Genomic DNA, 25809 nt, shown 5'->3' with positions numbered 1-25809 from the left:
CCAGGAAGCTTGCATAATGCAACAATCCACTTTCTCCGGAGCTTCTGGTATTTAGGGCAAAAGAAGAGAAAATGTGATATGGTCTCATTGTGCAACGGACAATATGGGTAGTCATAACTTTCCAGACCAACTTTCCCCCATTTTACGGTAACGGAATTTAAAGGTAAAATGCCCAGTCTGAATTTTACGTACAGATGTTTAGCCTGGGGTGGATACATTATGCCCAAACATTGCTTGTACTTAGGGGAACACGTATGATTGAAAAAATGCCCTGTTATACTTCTCACTGCCTGGCCTTTCCAAATTCACATTAATCCGGTTTGATATATGCTTGTTTTATTTCCTAAGAAGCACCTTTGGTTATTTTCAGTGGGGAGGCCAATATCTCACCCATCTTAATCATCCGGCACAGATTATTATCTTATCTAAACCATGGGGTACGAACATTTTTGTCCTGTATAAGTAGGGCATCCCTAAATTAATTCAATTCCTCAGATTCACATAAGCGTCCCCTGAATAGTAACTGGTTTTATAGCTATTACATGGCTGATATGCTTAAGGGCCATATCAACTCTAAGAGGTATCAGTGGAGTACTTGTGGGTAAATTTAGCAAAGCCGTAATAAACTTGTTTTCTATCAACGTAAGCCTACCACCACTGTGGCATTATACAAAAGGACCCCCTCATAGAAGCTGTATGTTTCCTCCCAATTGCTGCTGTCCATTGGCGGAGAATAGTACTACTTTTCCCAATTTGTGGAGCCCTAGTCAGGTTGTCCGCCATCCTTGCACTTAGGTAATTTAACTCTTTAGCCTGGTCAATGGCAACTCCCCCGATGGCCTTATGTGGGTTTAACACCATAAACTTAGATTTGGCAGGATTTATTTCCAGGCCCCTGCTCATGCAGGAGGCTGCAAAAGAATCCAGCTCTGTTTGGAGGCCCATCAGGGTTCTCAAGATAAGGAAAGTCTCATCAGCAAACATTAGAATTGGTACAGGGACTCCAGACAGCTTTGGGGCATCATGTTTGCACTGTACTAAAACGTCGACCATACCATTAATGCTGAGGCTTAAAGTAGGTGTCAACACACATCCCTGTCTGAACCCTTGCTTTATTGGAATCTGTGTAGTAAGATCACCCCCCTGATTCCACCCTACCCTTGCATAGCGTGGCATTACATATAAATCTCAGGATCTGGAGGAGGACATCAGGGAGACCATAAGATTCAAGAACCCTCCACAGTTGTCGCAACCAAATCAAATGCTGCCCTCACGTCAACGAAGGCGAGATAGAGACGGTCCCACTTGAGGGTGATATTTTTACAACAGTGTTTTTTTCAATCTAAAAACTTTATCAAGGGTGCTGACCCCTTTCTTGAACCTTGCCTTTTAGTCCTCACAAATATGATGGTCAGAGATCCAGGATTGGAATCTTGCCAGGAATTGCCTACAGAATACCTTTTGGCCGATATCAATAAAGCTTATTGGTCTATAATTACCCGGCAAGTCTCTATACCCCTTGTTGTGTACCAGCACTATCATCGCACCCCGGCAAGTAGAAGGAATCCCGTCCCCACTCATTTAGGCATTACTTAGAGCATTAAGGTACTGTACACAGACCTCGGGGTGCGATAAGTACAGATCCCCAAGAATATCATCTAGATCAGAGGGCTTTTCTTTTTTCAGTGATTTTAGGGCCTGTGCAGTTCCTCTAGGGTGAAGCTTACAGGCTCTCTTCTATGGTCCCCCTCTACCTTATCTTCCAAATGAGAAACAGTATTCACAGTCTTATAAGTTAATGGCTGCATCATGTCACTGGGCCATTCCATATAATGCTCCTTAAAATGCTTTATCCATATCTCAGGCTCATTATTGGATCAAAAATACTCAGTGGTCAGTGTACCATCAGCCACCAGTTTCCAAAATAATTTTGCATTTGTCTCTTGCAAGGCTTCGGTTAGATCCACCCATTACTCAGCTTCCCAGTCTCTTTTAGCTTCATCTATGGTTATTTTAGAGATCCCCCCCTTACTGCTCTTATTTCTGCCATGTTCCCCTTTTTTTATAGCTGCTAGGTAAGAGATTTTGGCACTTCAGTAGGTTTTTGAATAACATCTCTGTATTATTTATGCGCTACCATCTGACTTATTTCCATAAAAAGAGGCTTCATGTTTCATCAGTTTGCAGTGTAATGTAACACAATTTACCACTGAGGGATGCCAACATTCCACAGGGCAAATCTCTCTATGAACAAGTTGTAAATTTGGGCTTGAACCTTATTGTCATTAACTACCACTGACCATTTTACATTCCTTTTGTTTGTTACCTCAATATTATTTGTTGCTACCCTTGGGGCCAAGCTACTGCATTTGAATGGGCAGGAATCAAAATCATCACTTAGCGATAGATGATCACTATCAGCTCTCAGGACCTTGGTCACGTCTAGGAGGAAAGGCCAAAGCGATTGATCCAGGAAAACATTCTAAATGACTTGTGAAAGTGCCTCTATGAAAAGTGGGTAGGACTGGGGTATCGGACCTGAAGTTCCCATTCACATGTCTTAGACCCAGGGTCACAGCTAGCTCCTCTAGTTGAGCTGCCACACCAGTAGATTTTCTCAACTAACGCTGGACTGCCCTAGACTGACCCACTGGTCTGGCTCGGTGACAGGTCAACAGTAAATCCCTCAGATCATATGAAACATGGACATTACAGTCCCCTGCCATAATTACTCAGGCACTCCTGTTCAAGTGAGTCAATGAGACTGCTATATTCTCCATTGCTGCCGATTGTATGTTTATAGGAACAGATCTGACATAGATGTTCACGATGGTCCCTGTGTGACTAACAATTTTAAGCTTAATGGCCAGTACATCTCTAGTCTATGTGAGAATGGTCTTAACCACTGGAAATAGGTCCTGCTTCAGCCAGATTATCAGACCCCCTGATGCTCACCCCACAGGCAAGGTAACGGCATGAGCATTAAATGCCACGAACCCAGATCTAAAAACTGGTTTGGTTACCCACGTTTCTTGTAATAGAATGATATGGTGTTGATCTATAAAGTTACACCATTCTGGGTCGCTAAGTTCCCCTCTGATTTCAGCCACGTTCCATGAGAGTAACCTAATTATGTCCCCGTCTGGCACTACACTCCCAGCTATGTACTCTGGGTTATTATTCAGCTGCCCTATGTCTGTTGCCATGCAGTCTGAGGGCTCCCTTGGTAAGTTGATATTTCTTCCTTCCCTAGAGGTCAGGGGGCATGATGGGTTGGCTGACTTATCGGCAATACAGATATTAGTGATCAACCTAACTGTATGCGGCTCTTTCAGTCAATCAACATCCAACAGGACCTCATGGGCTTCATGATTTTGGATAAGAGAGTGATGGTGTATCGTATCTTTGTGTGTGATTCTACTCCAGTATGAAGACGTGAATCAAATGTTTAGCTTGATCCTTATTTGGGATACTATCAGGGGCCTAAATCTAAGTTCAAGAGATATTAGACAGTCTGCAATTTCCCGGTTCATTCTTTTCAACCCTATGGAGTCCTGGTGGGGGGGGGGGGGGGGGGGGGGTCAGGCCGCAAATACGAGTGGCATACCTTATGACTTCCCTTATTACAGATCTGCATCCTCTAGTTTTCCTAATCCAGTGTATGGTTTTATTTATGAATAAATCTTGCGATTCCCTCATGCCCTGCATCAGTTTTGAGACATGTTTCAAATTATGTCATGCAGTTTAGCCAACAATTTAGAGCTCTGTCGCCTCCTATGTACATTCTGCCCCACAACATCACTTTGCCTGAAACTGGTGGTTGGCATCTGCCCCCTCGCCAAAATGGAATTGATGCTAGGAATTAGCCCTTTTCCAGCTTTGTCAATCCCTGCTTCGGGCTGGGATGTTATGACAGGAACGTTAGCTCCTTGTGCACACCTGTAATTTTTCCCGTATATCTTGTCTTGGTGTAAGGTACCTCCTAAGGAAGCTGGGGTTTAATAGGGCCCTGTGGTACAGTATTTATGTTTGCTACCAAGGTTGACAGACTATCCAGTTTCTCATTCAAAACATTACCTAACCTACTCATTTATTCACGTAAACTCTTGACTTCGCCCCCCTCGGATAGTTTAGTTATGAGCTCCTATAAACTCATCCCTCCTTAGCACTATCTGACGTGGGCCCATAGTTGCTGGTATCTTTACACTGCTCGTGTTCAGGGGACCACAGCATGGCGAAGCGAATTGAGCTCTAAATATCATCTACTAGGGAAGGGACAGAGATCAACTGAACATTTTGGGGGTCTGTTTGGGGGACCTCTAATACAGCCTTTATAGCTGGAGAGGTGGTAGATTGATTTTCCCTGGTTAGTCTGAAAGGGACAATTCTCTTTTCTGATTTTTTTTAAAGTAAGACTTAATGCCTTTTGCTGGAACCCCAATCACCACCTTCCACACAAAACATCCTTAACTTCTGGGGTGAGCAGGCCCTCACCTTCCTCAATCAGTTCATCAATTTGGTCCATATTCCAGTTCTCTGCTGAATGTTTGGGTAGTTTCCTGGCCCCACTCAGCCCTGATGGTTTGTCATATGCCTTCTGCTTAACCATTCTCTTGGGTGTCTTGGACTTGTGTGCCCTACTAACAGTTACTTGGGCACCCAATCACCCTTCAAGCAATCCCCAGTCGTTTCCTTGCCACAAATTGATTGGCCTCAATCAAGGGCTGGGAGGCTGTGTTCCTTGCTCTTCGGTTTGCACTGGTACAACTACACAGTTAGGAAATATCCCCCGTAAGTGGAAGTGTCCTGTGGGGAATTTGTTCGAAAATGTGATTCTCAAAGTAAAACAACAAATAGGCACACAAAACAAGTCAATAGGTGACAAGCCCTAAATCAGTCTGCGACCGTAACAACTGGACCATGTCCATGTCCTGTTGCCACAATTAAGCATACAGCCACAATGGTACTGACATAAACCACTCAGCAGCTCCCTTGGAGGCAAGGTTTTTTTAAACGGATGAATTAATAAACAAAGTCAGTAGAAGGGCTTACCGATCTCAGAGTCCCTGCTGGTTTTAATCCAGGAACAAAGGGGAACAGCCCTGCTTCTTCCTGTCGCTGACGGGCATGGATGGGCGCGGATAAGCACACCTATGACCCGGGGCTTTGCCCGGGCGTGTCCCGAGCAGCCATTTGGCGCGTTATAGTGCCGGTCAGCGGCCTCCTCCCCAACAGGTGTATCAAGGCAACACCTCCTGGCGCAATGAATGCTAGAACCAGACGTCCCCTCACAGTGATGCTGGCATCAATGAGGATGTCCCGCACAGCGGGAAACCTTTTGGCGCTTTATTGGTCAGCAGTCTCCTCCCCCAACAGGTAGGGCAAGGCAGCACCTTCTGCAGTGATGTTTGCTGGGTCCAGAAGTCCCCTCACAGTGATGCTGGCATCAATGAGGGCATCCCGCACAGCAGGGAACCTTTTGGTGCTTTATAGCGCAGGTCAGCAGTCTCCTACCCAGACAGGTGTGACAAGGCAGCACCTCCTGCCAGGATGGTTGCTGGGACCAGACGTCCCCTTACAGTGATGCTGGCATCAACGTAGGCATCCCGCGCAGCAGGGAACCTTTTGGCGCTTTATAGCGCAGAACAATGAAAGAAATACTTAACGCGGGGAATCATAATGGCAATAATGTATTAGACAATGAATGATAAGTAATTGTAAAACGCAAAGTGTTTATTAGTTTCTATTTGTATGTTTATATATTAAAACGTTTATTAAGGATATTTTTAAGAAGGTTAAATGTCACTAGTGGACTGCTTAGTGGTCCGGAAGCATGACTGCATGACCACTGTAGCCTGTCTTGTTTAGTTTTAAAACTGCAAATTCGATCTGCAAAAATGACCACTTGTGGAAGGCTTAAGCCCTCCTTTTAAATATTAATAATATGCAACCACTAAGTAGGTCTTCCTGCTCAAAAATCAGGGTGCATGGTATTTAAAATAAGGACATGTAAAAGTTTAACATTAAACATGTCTTACAGTAACAAGGCCTCAAAATCCAGCGTCACTGTAGCAGGCTTAGCTATTCCATAGGAAAACACTGGGATACACTGCGAAATGTAACATTGTTACCTCTTCCTAGGAAACATCTACAAAGTTCATTCTTGGACTTTAGGTATTTATCACAAGCCCAATTCACTCGTGCACTTAAATTTTTTATAACTATTTTAAAAAAGGCGTTGTTACAAAGTCACCTTCTCCCTGTCTAAAGCTTCTAGAACTCCATTTGCATAGGCTCCCAACTGTCACCCACGAGATGAATAGCATCCTGAGCAAGTATGAACTTGCTTCCTGAGCTGAAACAAAGGCTTTAGGTGTGGGTAGAAGGTATGTTCCACTGGTAGGATGGCCATCTTGGCTGTGCCCTGAAACATAATCATCTTCCAAAATGCCTACCTGTCACAGGCACATTTTAGCTGACACCTGGGCAGGGTCCTCTTTTGCCTACAGGTGCCCAATCCAGTAGCAAAGGAGCTGCTCCCAGAACTGGTTTAAAATTACCACAAAGGAGAGGTTTCTCATTTCCCTAGCCACACCTCTGTTGTAGGAACAGGAGCTCTGCCTCCTATTGAGAACACTACTGGACCTGTAGGTGACAGAAGAGGGACTACACCTGCTGTTGGGACCTAGGAGGTGACCTCAAAGTCTGCTCCTGCTCCCACTTGTATCCAGGACAAAGAACATGACTCCAAAGGTCAGTTGGCTGACACCTGTTAAGCTACAGGGACACAACAAGCTAGTAGAAGCCAGTTTCCTGAAGTTCCCAGCTGACCAGTTCCATCTGGATATTCCCTGGACCCTAGTGGTAGCTTCTGCTGGAGTCTTGACCTCCCCAACTGCTGTTCCTGAAGGTCCTAAGCCCATTGGCTGAGACAAAGTGTACTCCTTCTAACACCCAGAACAACCTGAGACTTAGATTTATTTTTTTTGCTCCAAAGACATCCAGAGGACAGTAAAAAAACGGCCAAGTCAATCCAACAAATGTGCGTTGCCTCGGACAAAGATTCACGGTGCATCTTCTCTGAACATTTCCGTAGTAATAAATCTGTTTCAGTGGGATGTCTATGAGAAGGTATCCGGTCTTGTGGAGCCTGTTTGGCTACAGCTTGCAGCGCTGCCCTGCTTAAGGAATCTGAGCTCCAAATAGGTGACTAGGTCTTAACATAAAAATCTTCATCAGGTGAAGACACCAAAAGTACCCAACCAGCGAGGGACCTTCCTTTGGTGCAAATTTTGAATTTCACCTTGTCTGACTGTTATCCGGCCTCATGGAGCCCATCCCGGCAACAGTCTGCTGCTTTGCCCACATGAGAATTTTTGACTTCCATTTCAGAGACTAAGTCATAAGGCAAAATTTCTGAGTGGGACAAACCTAGTTTCTGTATCCAGCCCATGCTCCATCGTGGCAGCATTATATCCTGCCCAGATCCCTGTCAAGTGCAACTAGATGACCATGACTTGGTGCTTAGCTCTTTATGTGCTACGTTCAAATTTAAACTTTAAAAATTCATATCTCCGTTTCCCCTATTGGATTTCTGTCCCTTTGGTGTCATTTTGTTAATTAAATTACCCTCTACTGTTAAGAACTGGAGAGAGATTTTTATTCTGATGTGTTTTCAACTTTACCTATTTTGGTACTTCTAAATGCTTTACACATATTCTTAAGTTAAGCCTGTATGCTTTGTGACACAGCTACCAGGGGTTTGCTCTGGTTTAAATTACTGAAATATTTACTGGACCTAACAACAAAAATATTTCACTTTCTCACACATTGTATTTGTCCAGGTTTCACAATTCCTAGCAAGACGTTTTTAAAACTACTATTCAAAGTATTTGACTTCCAGTCATGTAATTCTGCTTCTCAAGTTGCTCTTCGAGGGAGTAATACAAGATTGATAGCATATTTTGTAAAATGTGTAGATTTTACCCATGTATGCTTAGCCAAATTATAATTCTGAGCTACATTAATGATGCAATAGCTTGATTTTACGAGGTATATGATGTAGCATCTATTTTGAACTGTTATTCTTGTTGTTGAGGATTTTAATTAAACAGGACATGTTGATCTAGTTTAGCAGCTGTCATTTCTTTCGGACATACTTTTTTAAACTATGAAATATTCTAAAAAACGGTTTTACAGACCTGTTTAGAGTTGTGTTTCTAATTGGAAGTGATAAGGTGAGGGACAGTCTGTGGGTGAAGCTGCCACAAGCAATGGCATGAAATGGAGAGCTCCCTGGATGTTAGTAGGTGGACAGTAGTCTGGCACAAGCAAAAGTGAAGCTGCCAGGCGTTCGGATATTTACAGGAGTGCCTAGTGGAAGGAAGGAAGATGTGACACATGGCTACTGTGTAGGAACAAGCAGGAGGGTCCCCAGGCAGGGTACTTTGAAATTCACAGAAATGTCTGCCTTGGTGTATTTTCTCCAAGGGATGCATGTACAGTGCCCATGCCATCTACTAATTTGTGTTACTAATCAACAAATCCATACCAACACCACTAATGTAAACATCTGTGAAATACTATGACTATGAGTATGACTGATTCAAAACCTAAAGGATACATCAAGCACCCAATTGGGGCTGGAGGGAGCTCACCCAAACAAGCCAATGGCAGAAGGGGGTGGCCTTTGGTTCTTCCACTGATGTGGTTGTGTTGACATGAGTTGTAATAGACAGTTACATCAGTCTCTAAAATACCTGTGACAGGTCCTTACGACAACCCTCCCTAATAAGCCTGTTTCCTTTTACATGCACCCTCCAGCCTCTGTCACTTTGACTCGTGCTCAGTGCAGCAGAGTAAGGAAGAAGTGTAGTTAGGCTTGGATGCAGTTCTTAATAGAAAGTTAACAATACCCTCTCCTCTCATTCCATAAGCATGGCTCTTTAGGGTCTGGCGTTTACTAAGACCTTTGATTTTACTAAAATAATAAGTATAATATCCTTAAAGGGGCTTTTAGCCACTTCCCTTCACCCACTAGTTGGTTGTGTCATTCGCATATTGCTTCTGCCCACAATAGCATACGGCATGATGCAATGGTCAGGCTACTTAAGCCTCTGGTTAATGTCACTTTGAGCGACTGCCTTTTGCTCTTTCATAAGGTACACATCTGCACACAAGTAGTTCCCTTTAGTGCCAGTGTTGCCTGATATGATAGCAGGAAGCATTTAAAGTGAGCACAGGGCAGGTTCCACGTCTCCTTAAAATACTGTAGCAAATTCCTTTCGAAGTGGACTGCTGCTATTTCACAGAATACAATATTTTCTTCCTGGACTCAGTTTCAACAATGGTTATTTGATAAACCTTTCCAAGGAAGGAAACCAAACTTTATGGTGTTTAATTTGCACACATTTGTAACAGTTTTATTTAAACTTATGTTGGTGTAATATGAGTTTTAGTATCCAATATTTTATACTCCTTCTTTCCATCTTCTTTCTTTCATTCTTTCCTTTTTCCTCCTTCCCTTTCGCCTTTTTGTTTCTCCTTTCCTCCTCTCTCTTTCCTGCCTTTAGTTATTTTCTTTCCTTCTTTCTTTTGTGCCTTTTTCCTTTTTCTTTTGTTCTGTCTTTTTTCTTTTTACCTTCTCCTCTTCTTTCACCTTCTTTTATTTTTCTTTCATCTTTTTCATTTTAATGTCTTCCTTTTTTATTTCCGTCTTTCCTTTTTTATTTACTTATTTTTTAATTTTATTTTTTCTTGTGCTTTCTCTCCTTTCTTGCTTACTTTCCTTTTTCTTTCACCCCCTTCTTTCCTTTTTTCGTTCCTTTGTTTTTTTCCTCCATTCCGTTTCCTTTCCTTTTTATGCATCTTTATTTCTTGCCTTCTTTACTTTATCATTTTTTTCTTTCCTTCCTTATTTTTTGCCTTCTTTCCTTCTTCCATTTTGCCTTCTTTAATTCTTTTTACCTTTTCTTCTTTATTTGCCTTCTTTCCACTGTTTTCTTTTTGCTTTGTCTTTTTTCTTTCATTCTTTTTGTTTTGCCCTCTTTCTTTCATTCTTTCCTTATTTCTTTCATTAATTATTTTTGTTTTTGACTTTATTAATTCTTTATTTTCTTTCATTCTTTCTTAGCCTTCCTTAATTTTTCATTCTTCTTGCCTTCTTTCCTTTTGCTTTACTTCTTACTTTGTTTTGCCATCTTTCGTTCCTTCATTATTTCTTTCTTTTTACCATCTTTGTTTCATTATTTATTTACTTTTTCTTTCGTTCTTTCTGCCTTATTTCATTCTCTGTCTTTACCTTATTTCTTTCTTTTCTTCGTTACCTTCTTTGTCTTCCTTTTTCTTTCGGTCTGCCATCGCTCCTTTTACTTTCCTTTCTTTTCCTCTTACTCCTTTCTGTTTTACCATCTTTTTTCCTTCTTTCTTTGTCCAAAACCATGACAAAACAAAACAAGAATTGTGAAACGTCTGGCGGCCAACAGCCGATCCATTGACATTGCCAATGCTTGTTCTTTCCTGGAGTCCTTGTGACACTGAACGAGGGCATGATTTGACAGACAAAGGACTTTGTACTTCTGGCCATGGGACACAAACCAAATTCGATCTACACTGGTGCGACATCTAATCCAGTTTGAAACATACACCTGGAAGTATCTGCCTTGTTCTGATAAATCACAAAAGCAAATAACAAACAACGTTTTCTTCCTACTTGGACCTAAATCTGCACATTTTGTCGTTCAGGGCTCGGAGCTGGAACCCACTGAAAACAACAGCAATGCTACTGAACGTGCATGCTTCCATAGGATTTATCCATGATCCATTCATTTGCATGCATATTTGCAATTATGTATTTTACGCATGCACTTTACGCATCTGCTGTTTCGCACGTTTGGCTGATTGCTTCCTATATTTCGCCATTCAATTGCACATACTCAAACCATTAACAGAAATTCATTGGCGTGTGGTAATAACTTTCCCACGGCCCATGGCATTCGCCTTTATTTCTCTTGTGCTGCAAGAAAAAGTAAAGATTGCATACCATTAGGGAATGATCCAACGGCGGTAGACGGAACACCGGCATAAATCCCACGGAAGCCTCCCGCATGGTAAAATCCTTGAGGGCTCTGTAGGCGCGTTTTGAAAGTGTCAAGCGGGAATAATACCAGGTCAACACAAACACCTGCTATACCACCTGCCTGAAGGGAAAAAAAAAGAAGGATAATTATCAGCAAGTTTAATTTCAATACAATGTAACTGATGAAATACGTCTGAACATTTGCCACGTGTTGGTTTTCAGCTCAAAGGTCTGCATTTGGACTTAATTATAATGAATTACATTATTGACTACAACGAACCCGTTTTTATTCCCCTTATAGCCCCTTTGTAATTTCTAAACTGACTGAATTCTGTGATGTATAGAAGCTGCTATGGCGGGAACAGTAACGTTTTAAGAAGAGTCATGCTCATCTTGAAGTATTGTGGGTATGCTTTATGTCTGTTTCCGAATGTAAGTAAAACTTTCCTTCACATATATAGGTTTTAAAGAGAGACAACGTTTCCTAGATTTCTCGAGGTGGCCGCTTACATTAAAAAAACGGGAAGACAACATAACTTTAGGAAAAAGAGGAGGAAATCAATAAGAAAGCAGTTTAGTGGAAAAAGGAGTAATTTATAATGGCGTATTGTCTTTTTTTTAAAAAGATTTTCCGTTTTGCAATAGAACAAGGGATCAAGAAAAATTCCAGATACATAACATTATACTATGCCATGTCCGAATATGCAGAGTAAAGATAAGCATAAATAAATTATAAAATACAAATAAATAAAGCAGGGCACAACCCTCAACCCCGCTACTCCCCCCACCCCCCGTCCACACACACACACTCTCACGATCCCATTGGCGCGATTACATTTTACGGGACCACACAAGTACACGTTCCCTCTACAGCGTCATCTAGATAAACCCATGTCGGTAGATCTTCACCTTTTATGTATATAAAGCATGGTAGACTTCTTATAAAGACTGAAGTAAGCCGAAGGGCCTGATTTACAATTTGCTTTACGGGCACTCCTTTACAACAATCGCAGATAACCTGTCTGCCGAATTACAAGTAACATAGCATATCATGCAGTTGTAATAAGGCAGACGGAATATCTGTCACGTTCATGACATTGTAGCCCCTGCGCCACATTTCAAATTAAGCCCTAATTTATTAAATGACATCCATATATGGGATTACAACCAGCTCCAATCCTACGTGTAGGATAAGAGAAACAATAAACTCTAGACTTCTCAAATGGGATAGGTGTTTCCCAACTGATAGTGTCCTGGATATGGTAAGAAGCATTGCTATAACTCCCCCTTTTTACGAACGATAACTTGAACTGATGTGTGACTTTGGAGTCCCCATACAATGAACTACTCCAAGCCATCTATAGTACTTCCAGCTAACACACCATTTATCAAACTAACAAAAATCAAGCAAACGTTTAAATCTTACTGTAATGCCCTGGTCTGGTCTACTTCTTTATTGACAGGAAGTGCTTTCAGATCCGATCAAATATGTATACCCGACCATCCAGACTATAAATCAATCTTCCATATCCCTCCAGCACCATCAATTCTTTGACCCTTTCCTTGAGTGTGAGAAGACATCCTGTGTTTTCCGTCATCTCATTATATACAAAGTGTGGGAGCAGCCACTGCTGTCACGAGGCAGCTCCTCCAGCGATTCTTCAAGCCAGGGACGCCAGAACCATCATGTAAACGAGTTACTTTTACTGTGCTTTCAATTTTGTAGGCACACTGGGACAGGATACAGAATCCTCATGGCAGAAACACTTGAAGACTGGGGGATAAAGAAACAAATAGGAGCATCTATTCTGAAACACTCCCAAAGAGAAACACTCTGACAAATTTTTAATGGCTACCTAATCTCCTCAAATGCTGCAGTTTTTTTGCCAGTACATGGTTCTCAGTAGCCAATCTTTTAGAGCTTCATCTGCATTTTTTTTTTCTTTTTCATAACACCGTCAGACAGAAGTTCTTTTAATTTGCTGTTTCTGAGTTTTTTGAAATTATCTGTCAACCACATCCAGAAGGATTCTAATGGAGGGCATTTTCCAAAATATACCTTAGCATCTTCATAACCGTTTTACAATTGCAACATTATTTTTTATGTTTTGCCTATACTAGTACTTTTTATAGCTGTCCAAATATTCTAAGTAATCTTTTTGTTGCATCCATCAAGTGTTTAGATCTCTTAGTTATTAAAGACTGACCTTCAAAACAAATGTAACCTTTTCATTTTGTGGTTTGCCCTACTGCCCTCCCTCTTCAAGTAGGTAATTTCAACACCCAGCCCTCTATAAAAATCTATTTCTCTCACTCATAGACCTCTTAGCTGCGGTCAGTATTATTCATCACTCTACAATGATATTCACTCTTCTCACTTTTGGTATTACAGGCAAACCACTTAGCTAGTTCTCCTCGTATCTTGTATGTTTAACTTTTCTGTGTCTTGCGGTGCTTATCACTCTCACCACCATCTCTGTTGCCTGTTGGTGACCCACAGGGGGCAAGTCTCAGCCGTGTGCGCTTCTCTGCGTATGTTACATCTTTATATCTGTTTGTGTTACACGGTTTCACATCCAGCCACTATGAAGTTGATGTACAGATTGTTTTCATTTTCCCAACATTTAAGGGACGTTCAAGATTGACTCTCTAACTGACACACTGACATGTGTCATTGGATGCCTGTTTACACTTTTATGTTGAAATCCTCCATTACAGAATGTATCTATTTACCTGCTAAAAGTGCACCTACATCCCTGGCACAATCCACACGATCTCTCATTTCACTCCGATGCCATCAACTAGAAACCTTGACATACTTTTCATCTTTACAGTGTGAATAAAGTCCGTCATTACATAGACAACTACTGCAGCTGGTTAGCAATTACTCAGCATCTGCAAAATATACTCCAACATCCCGCTGCATGCTGGTAGAATATTTCTGAAGTAGGCTTTAGCAAGTTGGACTATTGGAATAGTTCATTAGAAGGCGCTGCATTTTGTTCCCTTTAGGTAAAGTTTTACTTTCCACCACTGGGTTTCTTCTATAGCCTCCCCAGATATTCACCTACCTCACACTATCATCAACAGGTTGGATGGTTATTTGCCAAAAACAGGGTGCTCTATACATGTGCTTTAGGACCTAACTTGCAGTTTGGAAGATAGGGTATCCCATCACAAATAAGACTGATATATTACAAGTACATTATATCCTATGGAACTTGTAACATGGTTGACGGTATATCCATAGTGTTTGTGGCGGAATAGCTCATCCACTAAACCCTATATCAGGGCCTCAGCTTTCCAAAGTATGACTGGACTACGCCCAACCAATTATCTTACCAAAATCTTTATTAGCTACTTATCTCACCAACTCCTAAGCAATATTCACTCAGCAAACCATAATCTCATAGCCATATCACAATTTCCCTATGCCACCTAAAGGTTTTGTTCTGATAACTTGTTTCCAATGGGAAGCACTCCCTTCTTACTTGAACTCCATCATTCCTTTCTCTGCTTTTTAGACTGTTCTAACAAAAATACCTTCTCAAACAAGAAGGAAAGATTAACTAACCTATCATCAAAATCCAGTTTATCTACTGTTCCTTTAGCTATTTCGCCAAGTTAACCATGTCCCCATGAAAATAAACATATTGTATGACACATTTAAGTATGTAATGTCTGCAATGTTTTGCATCATCACTCACTTACCAAAACCAGTAATAACATCCGGTTTATGTTATCAACCAAACTTGTTAAAATTCTTTCTTTCTTTCTGATTGAACAGCACATTCATAAAAAAAATATACAATAAAACACACAATTAAATCACAAATCAAATTCAGCTTTAAAAAGGAATTATACATAAACAGCCACCCCCTTTAAAGGAAACACATTAGGAAGTCAATCTTAAAATCAGTCAACACTTTCAAAAATCACAATTAATAAAAACTCTGTTAAAACTCTTACCAATAAAATAGAATAAATACATAACATACTAGACAACATCCTAAATACAACAACTGTTTTTAGCTCTAACCGCCTGGCCAAAAACTTAGCCACATGAATATAGATAATTGGGGACTGCAGCATGTGTAAGTAAATCAAGGCAGGCTTTGCCTGATAAAAACTTTTCCCTCTCAAGAGAAGCAATGTATATAGCTGCCTCAAAGTGCAAAAGTGGCCACAAAAAATGCATTGTGTCCTGGGTAGAAAAATGATCACAGGAGCAAGGGGTAAGCTTATCCCTGTTATAACGTATCCAGGCATGGGCTAATAACCAATGTAAAAGGTATAATCTGAACCATATTAACAAAAAAAGATGATAAACTGAATTCACAATACAGAGCTAGAGTTCCAAACCAAATTCAGATTTCGTAAGAAAATAAGCCTTAACAGTGGTTTTAAGCACCATAATGGACCATAACATGTCATTTTACCCAAGGTACATCTTTCTTTTGGATCTGATCCGGGGTTGGAAAAAAAATAGGATACCCTAACCACACCAACAAGCTCCTAATATAAGCCAACCACAGGATATTACGAGCATTAGGAAGGGCAAGGCAATCTCTAGCTATAGTCTGGTTTAGTTCAAGCTCAGGATTAGATCAGAGACTGAACCAGCTTACTACTGGGACAAGGGCCAACTAATCAGAGATATAGCTCAGGCCTAGTTCCTCATGGGCGGCAAAAGTAGAGACTGACTGGGGGAGACCAAGCAACCTTCTTACGAAAGCGATCGAATCAATGGACAGGTCCATAAAGGCCAAGTATAACCTCTCATTTTTGGCAAGTAGATATCTGCTAATTAAAAGATGCAAGTTGAGATACTAATCCACAGTGCCCCTACCTCGTCTAACCCCATATTGGAAACATTAAATAATATTCTTTTGCTCTAACCAAAGAGTCAGTCTGGCCAAGATGACCCTCCCAAAGACCTTAACTGAAGAGTCAACAAGGGATATTGGCCGATAGCATTTGGGATCCAACCTATCCCCTTTCTTAAACACTGGGATTATGACATAGCATCACCAGGACAAAGGAGGACCCTCTCGCCATGCTGCATTGAAAATGCGGCTAAGAACTTTAACCCAAAGACCCGCAGTATCACTGTAGGAAAGTACCCTATTTTTGGCATGTTACCCCCAATTTATGCCTGATGTCAGTCTGTTTTGACTGTGTCACTGGGATCCTGCTAGCCAGGACCCCAGTGCTTATGGTTTTTGGCCTGCTTGTCAGTATGTTTCACTGTTTTTGTCAGTATGCTTGACTGTCACTGGAGTCCTGCTAACCAGGACCCCAGTGCGTATGCTCTCTCTCCTCTCAAATTTGTCACTACATATTGGTAACCCAGAATTTCATCCCAAATTGGCATACTGGTCACCCCTTTAAAGTCCCTAATATATGGTACTCAGGTACCCAGTGGCCTTGGGGTTCCCAGCGATCCCTATAGGCTGTAGCATTACTTTTGCCATCCATAGGGAGTCCATGCAAAGGCTTCTACAGGACTGCCATTGCAGCCTGTGTGAAATGGTGCATGCACCATTTCACAGCCATTTACACTGCAGCAGGTCACTTATAAGTCACCTATATGTCAGGCCTTCCAAACCTGAAGGCTAGGTGCAAAGGACCTGTGTGTGAGGGCACCCCTGCACTAGCAGAGGTGCCCCCACATCGTCCAGGACCATTTTCCTGGACTTCGTGAATGCGGTGGCGCCATTTTACATGTGCGCTGGACATAGGTCAATACCTATGTCCAGCTTCACAATGGTAACCCCGAATATGGCCATGTAAGGTGTCTAACAACTGGGAATTGTACCCCAATGCTGATTCTAGTATTGGTTGTACAATCCCATCCACCCTCGGGGCTCCACAGTAGACCCCAGTACTGTCATACCAGCCTTCTGAGGTTTTCCAGGCAGCCCCAGCTGCTGCCACCTCACAGACAGGTTTCTGCCTTCCTGTTGCTTGAGCAGCTCAAGGCCAGGAAGGTAGAACAAAGGATTCCCTTTGGGAGAGGGGTGTTATACCCTCTCCCTTTAGAAATAGGTGTTACAGGCATGGGAGGGGTAGCCTCACAGAGCCTCTGGAAATGCTTTGAAGGGCACAGATGGTGCCCTCCTTACATAATGCAGTCTACACCAGTTCAGGGACCCCCAGTCCCTGCTCTGGCGCGAAAATAGACAAAGGAAAGGGGAGTGACCACTCTCCTGTTCATCACCACCCCAGGGGTGGTGCTCAGAGCTCATCCAGAGTGTCCCTGGTATTTGCCATCTTGGATTCCAAGGTGGTGGGACACTCTGGGAGCATCTGAGTGGCCAGTGCCAGCAGGTGTCGTCAGATCCCTCCCCTAATAAGTGCTTACCTGGTTAGGTCACCAACCCCCCTTTCAGGGCTATTTAGGGTCTCTCCTCTGGGTGTTTCTTCAGATTCGGATTGCAAGACTCCAGCAGGAATCCTCTGCATCCTTTACTTCATCTTCTACTGACGGAACTGCAGCTGAACCCTCCAGGAACTCTACAAACTGCAACAAAGAAGCAAAGACGAACTCTGCAAAATTGTATTTTCAGCTCCTGCCAGCAACTGCAACTGTTTCAAGGTCATGCATCCTCCGAGGACTGCCTGTCTTCAGCCTGCACCAGAAGAACGAAAGGAATCTCCTGTGGAGTGAGAGTCACTTCCCTGCTTCAGCAGGCACCTCCCGGTGGCGTGGGTCCCCTCGCCAGACGACGAGCGTGGATCCAGCAACACAGGTGGTGGACTAAAGTAACCCAGATAGCCCCAAGGTCCAGCTGTCCAACTTTGGAGGAGGTAAGAGCTTGCCTTCCCACGCAAGACAGTACCCCCTTGCATTGCGTGACTTGCACTTGCCCAGGCTTGTGTACGATCTTCCAAGAAGTTCTTCGTGCACAGCACAGCTTAGGCCCCCAAGCACTCCATTCTGCGACGCACAACTTCTGAGTGGTTCTCCTGCAGCGTGGGATTTCTTTGTGTCCAGCAGTGTGGGCCTCCGTTTGCACCCCTTTTGTCCCCGTGCTGTGGAACTCCTGTGCACGCTGTCTGGTCTTCTGAGGGCTCTCTGAGTTGCTGAGAGCCTCCTCTTCTTCCCCCTCCTGGGTAGAGGCCACCAGGTCCCTTCTGGTCCCGGGCAGCGCCATTTCCGCTAACAGCAAGCTGTGCGTGGCCAAGGCTTGTTGGCGGAATCCAGCGACGCAAACCAGACTGCAATCATCCATCCGGCGTGGGATATCTTCTGCACCAAAAAGGAACCCGCATCTGTCTTCTTGGGTGCATAACTGACTGTTCTTCTTCACCAGTGGTTCTTCTATTGCACCTTCATCCGGGTTAGCAGGGGCTCCTGTTCTCCCTGGACTCTTCAGTACTTCTTGGATTGGGTCCCCTTCTTCCACAGGCCTTCAGGTCCAGGAATCCATTGTTGGTGTCTTGCAGTCTCTTCTGGTTCTTGCATAATCTTCTATCACAACTTCTTGTGTGTTTCAGGAAACTTACTGTGATTTACTCCTGTTTTCCTGGGCTCCGGAGTGGGGTCTATTACTTACCTTTGGTGTTTTCTTACACTCCCATTGCCCCTCCACACACTACAGTTGCCTAGGTGGGAAACCGACTTTCGCATTCCACTATTTTAGTATATGGTTTGTGTTCCCCCAGGCCCATTGCAACCTATTGTGATTTTCACTATTTGCACTGTTTTCTAACTGTTTTTACAGCTATTTCTGCATCTAGTGTGTATACTGTGTACCTCCTAAGAGAGTATAGTCTCTAAGGTATTTTTGGCATTGTGTCACTAAAAATAAAGAACCTTTATTTTCGTAACACTGAGTATTTTCTTTCATGAGTGTGAGTACTGTGTGATTACAGTGGTATTGCAAGAGCTTTGCATGTGTCCTAGTTCAGCCTTGACTGCCAGACACTGACTACATTTCCCTAATAAGGGATAACTGGACCTGGTGTAAGTTCCTTTGTTACCCACTACAAACCAGGCCAGCCTCCTGCAATCACAAAACAAATCCGCTGGTACCCCATCCAGGCTGGTAGCCTTATTCTTTGACATAGCAGCCACAACCGCCATAACCTCCTCTTCATCCTCTGTAAACCATATAGGGATACTACCCCTGCCCATATACAGCCCCTTAGGGGTCGAAACCTACACAGAGCTACCATATCTTGATAAAAAAAATGGTTAGGCCTGTCCCTGGCTGGGATAAGGCAATCCGTTACTCGATTCAGCTTACCTGAGAAAAAGGGGCGATTGATAACTTCCCAAAAAGAAGCACTATTCGATAAGGTGAAGGGGTTATTCAGATCCCCCTACGCTTGTTCCCAATTTTCTTTGTGTAGGCGAGGGTAGCTATTTTATAGGCCTTTCTACTCTGGGCAATTTCCGCCCTATTACTAGGAACCTTTTTAAGCACCCCTTTTAGATTCTGAAGAGCCTTTCAGCACTCAGAGTTAAACCACCTTTCACCAGACACTTGGCCATGCCTCTTGGCTATCCTAAGCTGGGAATCAATCTGCTTGCAAATCCTGCCAAAGGCCTTGAAGAGTCCTCTATCATCTTCTAGGTCACCCAAACAAACCTCAGTGTCTGACTTGGACAAGCTAAGCAGGTCTTCCACAAAAGCATCTTGAGATACATACTTCCATTTTAGCCTCCTCCCCTGATCATTTGGGGTAAGTTCCAACCTAACCTAAGGGTGAGGAACCTAACTCACCCTATCTGCCCGCACGACAACCGCAGCCAACAGGGAAAACTAATGGGTTATGGTCACTAAAAGCTGACCAACAGATGCCAAAAGTATGACTGGTCCTCACCAGGGCGGCAGATACTAAAATGTAGTCAATGGTTGTGTTGGACCCTCGACCTTTAAATGTGGGGACAAATGGCCTTTCTATACCCTCCCCAGCCAGTCTCAGGTTACAATCGGCCCAAATCTCTTCCAAGTGCCTGCCTTCACAAGAGTGTTCAAAATGGCTTTGCAGCTCCATATCAACATCATCGGAATATTTGGATATATGACAATACAAGGTACAAAGATGCAGGTAAACGTCTCCCCTAAGGATCAAGAAGTATGCACCTTTATGTTCTATGCCCGCAAACTGGAGGGCTATACGTACACAAGTGGACTCACGATCATATCATGAAAATTTACCAGAAAAAGACTGGACGGCTCACAAAATCCAGTCTTACCACCAACAAGTACAAATAATTCCCTCATAAGAGGGAACACTTTAGGTCAAGGCCAATCAAAAAAAGCAGGCCACTTCATGCTCTTCCCAACCCGGACGATACAGCTGGTACCGCAAAAATTGCTAAATCAGCCAGGAAAAAAATTAGCTCAGTATTTCACGTCTTCTGCAAGCCTGCAATATCAAACTCTTTAATTTCTCTTAACCATGCTGCATCCAGCTTCTTTTTGCCCATCCCAGCAATATTCCAGGCACATATTTTTAAAAGAAGTTCATCTCGGGGATAGCCCCTGGTCCGAGGAGCTCCCAGAATCCTGTACTTGTCAATCCTGTCTCTCTAACTCCCCCAAAGGCTGTACCTATTTCTAAGTTCCAAGGAGGGTGGAGACCACCTTTTACCGAGACCCTCATCTTCCCTGGTGGAATGACCTTTATGATTGTTTGGACATAGTTGACAGGAAACCCCCAGCCAGTGAGTAAAAATAACCAAGGGGGAAGTCTTTAGTCTCAGAGCCTCCCACCCTACAAGAACAAGAGCACAAAATCAATTGACCCACTATATTCTTTTCACTAAAGTTCACCACCACACAATCCCCTTTATACAATTTTCTTCCTACCCCAACGCACCATGCTCTTCTGGCCAGAATGATCTTTTCACAGTCTCTGTCAGGCAACCCCGCCTCCTTGAACACCAAAGCCTGACTTTTCGGAAGAAGATTGTCCGTAGATTTATCTACCCCTCTACTCAAGGAAGAAGCATTCAGCAAGACGGCCACAAGGGGAATAGAGGTCGGTGGAAGATGCAACTTGGGGTAAGGAGCCCTTAGAAACCTGTGAGTCTGGCTAGGGGGAAGATCCTTCCCATGCTCATGACTACAGGAGCTCCTCGCTGCCCACCCTGTTAGAAAGGCTGCCCCACACATTTATGAACTTCAAGGCCATCCCTTCCTGATCCTCTTCTCAGAACTGTCTCAACCCCATTAGCTAGAAGAGGGGTTGCCTTGCATTTTTTATGGCTGTCCTAAGGTAGAGCCCCCCAAAAAAACAACCTCTGGCAGGACCTTGAGTACCCTCTAAAGCCGGCACACAAGGGTTAGTGCATTGTGTATCAATATATTCCTTCCGATTGACCCCCCCCCCCATGTGAGTGATACAGAGAATCTAGAAGTGTCTATTTTCTCCAGGCGAGCTCTGATAAGAGCTAGATAGGCTTCTGTTGTGCTTTGCTGCAGACTAAGAAGAGATACACAAATACTGAAAGGAATTTCAGGTATGCAGTACTCTCAGTCCGAAAAATACATTTATCAAGGCACTTTGCAAGGTTGGCATAAGAAGGTCACCGCAGTGAAATAAAAGTGCTCTGCTTCTACTTCAAACTGAGAGGAAACATGAATAAAAGGAATTCCAAGAATGCAGAGCTCTTAGTCAAAGTAATAAATTTATTAAAGCACGGTTTAAAGTCCGAATAGAGGAATCATGTCTGTCAAATGCAGCAACACGAATACACTTCCAAAAGTGATACCAGCAGTAGAACAATTATGATCATAGAACCAAACAATGAAAATACACTACTTTAATCATGGATTGTATATCTGCATATACAGTGATTATATATTCATTCACAATGCAAAGTTAAAAATTATAATTAAAAATACATCACCAAGGGGCTCACTTTCTTCAACTCTTTGCCAGCAAAAGGCTGTGAACCCAGTCGACTGTGAAGAGAGAACTACCCTCAAGGGAGTGGCAGGCACAGGCGTCCCCGTACCGACCAGAGTTCAATATTCTTCTGGTCCAATGCTTTCCCTACCTTTCTATACTTTAAATAAGCTGGAGAAGAGAATTCAAGAAATCCCCCCTCCCATTCAGTGAGTTGTTGCGCAAACTCTGGCCGTATCAGTCCGTGTTGGAAGAGAATGTTAGAGATTTGCCATATCCCAAGGTGCGCTCTCAAGACTGAGCTGTTCCCTACCGTACTATAAACATTATCCTGGTACATCCTTATCTTACTCGCAGTCCTCCATGTTATGTTCTATCCCTTGGTGAGAATGAGCACGAAGAGCGGAAACATATTGCATAACTTGTGCGCGGAAAAATACCTGCACCTCTAACGTGGCGGTGGCTGAAGTTAAGTTAAGCAAGACAAAAAATGGATTCAGTGGTCAAGATGGAGCAGTGTTAAATACAGATATCATTACAGCTTCCAAAATTGATTCTAGCCATTTTACTACAGGCTCCATGTCCAACAACTTTTGAAGTAGCAGCAGTCACACCTTTGCCTCCTGCGGAGGCTCGCAGGAGCTTGGTCCCTTCACAGCGTCGCCCCCTGCTACCCAGCAGCTGTCATAGCGTCGAGAAGAGGTTGATAATTCCTATTACTGGCCTCACTGGGTTACCTTGGACCTTGTAAGGAGATGCTTAACTGAAAAATAAAGTAAGACTACCCGTTTTGGTTATCTAGTCAGGTCCGGTTTTAGCACTGGTGGCGCCCTGTGCGACAATTCTTTTTTGGGCCCACACACCGTTGACAACGTCCTCGGATTCCCTCATACCACCAGGCAAATGTGCCCTTCATCTGTCTATACCCTCTCTCTCACATACATTTAATTTGTTTTAAACTGTTTGTAAAGGTTGTCTTTACTAATCCACTCAGCACTCACATAAAATATAGATCTGTCCTTTGCAGCAGGCATATTAAGCCTCTCCGCTACGTTATGGGGAGTGAAAGCTGTAACTGGGCAATCTAATCTCTCTCTCCAGCAGGAACATTAATCACAAGAGTTATCTTGACATTTTAACTGCCGCCAGAAGGCTTGGCGCACAAGGTACTTTACACAGAGACAAACGTGCTTAGCACCCCCAGTGCGGTCCAACTGCCCTCTAGGCCTCTCCTGTTCTTCAAGAGAGAGCCTTATTCAATATAGTATTTTATTATTATCCATGTCACATTTCATTGTCGTTGATGCTTTAGAGAAGTTTGGGGAATTGTATAACATGCTATGGTGTGAAGTGATACAACTAGAGTTACAATAGCTAACGCTACATTTACGTAATCAAAACGCAGGCCATGGGAGTGCACGCTCTAAGCGAGTGAGAGAGAGACGGAAGGAAGGAATGGGAGAGAGAGGGAGGGAAGGAGGAGAAAGAAAGAGGAGAGGGAAGGAGGGAAAATGAAGAGGAGGGAGCGAGCGAGCAAAAACATGCACACGCTGCAGCCTCCATGCAATTAGCAAAATGCTTGTGTGTAGCAGTGTGTGTGCACTGTGGCCTTAAAGAGATAAACAGAAGTTACCCACAAAGAAAAGAAAGAACTTAATCTAGTTTTATATTTATTATCCAAAAGGAGCTCATCTGCCACCTACCAATGACGCTGTAATCGATAATATAATTTCTCTTTTCATCTATCAAGTGGTTTAGCATGGATTGATTTATGCTTCATGCTCCATCAGCAACCTTATCTGATCAAAAGAAAATGGACCAGGTTTAATCTGTCCATCCAATAAAACATTAATCAAAAGTCGCTAATTGCATCTTTGGATTCTCAGACTTCATGAATTTAAATAGCCTTGAAGAAGGGACAACGAAAATGGGAAAATATGCAGCGTCACTGCACTCGCTTGTCTTTGACTGTCGCCTCAAAAGATATGTAATCACTGGGTGACAACAGCATGTTGCTGGATTGCTATCGTATCTAAATTATAGGTAAGCATCAAGAAGGCAAATATGTGGTATAAATGTGGTGGGTCTGAGCAACACTTAGACCTCATTTGCCACACTTGTACTGTGATGTAAGTCAACAATAGTTTATCTGGACAACACACAGCAAAAAACTTGGTAGATGCTCCGGAAAGAAATGTACAATTACACTTTAGGTCATTACCTATGTAATTATCAACCAATTATTTATGCTATTTTGTGGCGCTGTCACCTACAAATGAGAAACTATGTGAGATAACATAGATCTATGTTTTTTCCCATTGCTCCATATTTTTAAATTCCCAACATCCACAGTTTAAGCACAGAAATCCTCACAGTTCAGAGACTTCCAAGTATAGCAATTGGGCCATAGGCCTCTTTACTAACTCCTAATCCTAGCCGTATCAGGTTTTAGGAACCGAACTGCAATGCATTTTTAACATTCTGTCAAATGCAGGTTTTTATCTCCACAGAAAAAAGTTGCATAGACGTTCTCCTTGTACTTTCAGAGCATCAAATGCCACAGCAACCTTGCATGAAGAAGTACAATAACAAGAAATATGGTTTGAGACAAGCGGGAGCAACTAAAATCTCACTACCATCTGCTAACTTCTAAAATGAAAGAACAAGGTGTGCTCACACACTCTAGTCCTCTAGGTCCCCTTCCTGCTCGTCTACCAACACATATCACTGCTTTCTCAGAAGCTCTTCTAGATTTTTTTTTTCAGGCACCTAAAATTGATCCAAGTCTGTGCACCTTATGTGACCTTAACATCTCATTTAACAGACCTGCACTCTACCACACAGCTCATCTCTAACTTTGAAACTCTTGACCTCTGACAACTAACCATTGCACTACTCAAACTACAGACTATACCTTTGATGCAATTATAGCCTTCATAATACTTGCCTCATCGGCAGAAAACAAACCCTTCAGCTCGAGTGATTATTATCTTCAACCTCTACACGGCCATTGCACCCCTCTTCCTCGGCCTCCTTCACAAACACACTTAAAGGTTATAAAAGAACCTCAACCTAGGTTTCTATTGATTAGAGCTGTCTGCTTGACCAATGGACCCTCACATAACTGTCAAATTATCCCACCAAAGGCTAACCAACGCTTTTGACAAAGTGGTTCCCCTTAAAGACCCATGAAGCAAGCAGTACCATTGAAAGGGTGGCTGGCTGGCTCGACCTGGATGTAAAGTTACAAAAGAAAATCGCTATAACCTTTGTATTACTCCTGAAATCACTCTCCTTCTACCTTACTGGAAATTGATTAAAATGTACAATGTTTGACCAATCAGAATCTAAGATTTCATTTTGGTTTTTAAACAACCTGTTTTTTTTTTTTTTTTACAGAGTGAAAATCTACATTTTGAAAATTTCTTAAATTGCCTCAACAGAAATTAAATAAAACCAACAAAATATGATGAATTCTAGTCAGCGGTTCTTAAGCACAAAAGTGTTTTCAATACTGAGGTAGTGCTGAAATAGCCACAAAACGTCATCATATCCACTGAATAGGTATCCTTTGCCAATAAAATGTCTCTGCATATATCCAGGACATACCATAACATATGAAAAAGTAACATCTCATGCCACATCAGTGATGTTATAGATGGTGCCTTTAGTAGTGTCTTATGTGTGGAGTCATGAACAGTACAAGGAGAATGGGTTAACAGTGTTAAGCTAACCTTAACTGGAGAATTTCTATTTTTTTTGTTTTCAGTGAAACCTTAATGACATTCCAACTAAAGTTTTATGCACGGTTTTATTTTAGGTAGTTAAATATCTCTATGTAGTAAAGTGAAACATGTAGTTTGAAA

At 42.6% G+C, this 25809-nt stretch overlaps 1 protein-coding gene across 2 annotated transcripts in view; it reads right to left on the bottom strand.

The window, feature by feature from the left end:
- Nucleotides 1-25809, bottom strand: part of SLC25A26 (solute carrier family 25 member 26) — an 875825-nt gene that overhangs the window by 773364 nt on the left and 76652 nt on the right. For both annotated transcript variants that reach the window (XM_069206568.1, XM_069206569.1), the window contains exon 2: nucleotides 11042-11198. In XM_069206568.1, coding sequence (XP_069062669.1) covers nucleotides 11042-11198 — 157 coding nt within the window. The remainder of the gene's footprint in view (nucleotides 1-11041; nucleotides 11199-25809) is intronic.

The sequence above is a fragment of the Pleurodeles waltl genome, chromosome 9 (genome assembly GCF_031143425.1).
Source record: "Pleurodeles waltl isolate 20211129_DDA chromosome 9, aPleWal1.hap1.20221129, whole genome shotgun sequence".
Taxonomy (NCBI): domain Eukaryota; kingdom Metazoa; phylum Chordata; class Amphibia; order Caudata; family Salamandridae; genus Pleurodeles; species Pleurodeles waltl.
Note: the sequence above shows the minus strand (reverse complement) of the source record. Positions and strands in the feature narration are given on the sequence as shown.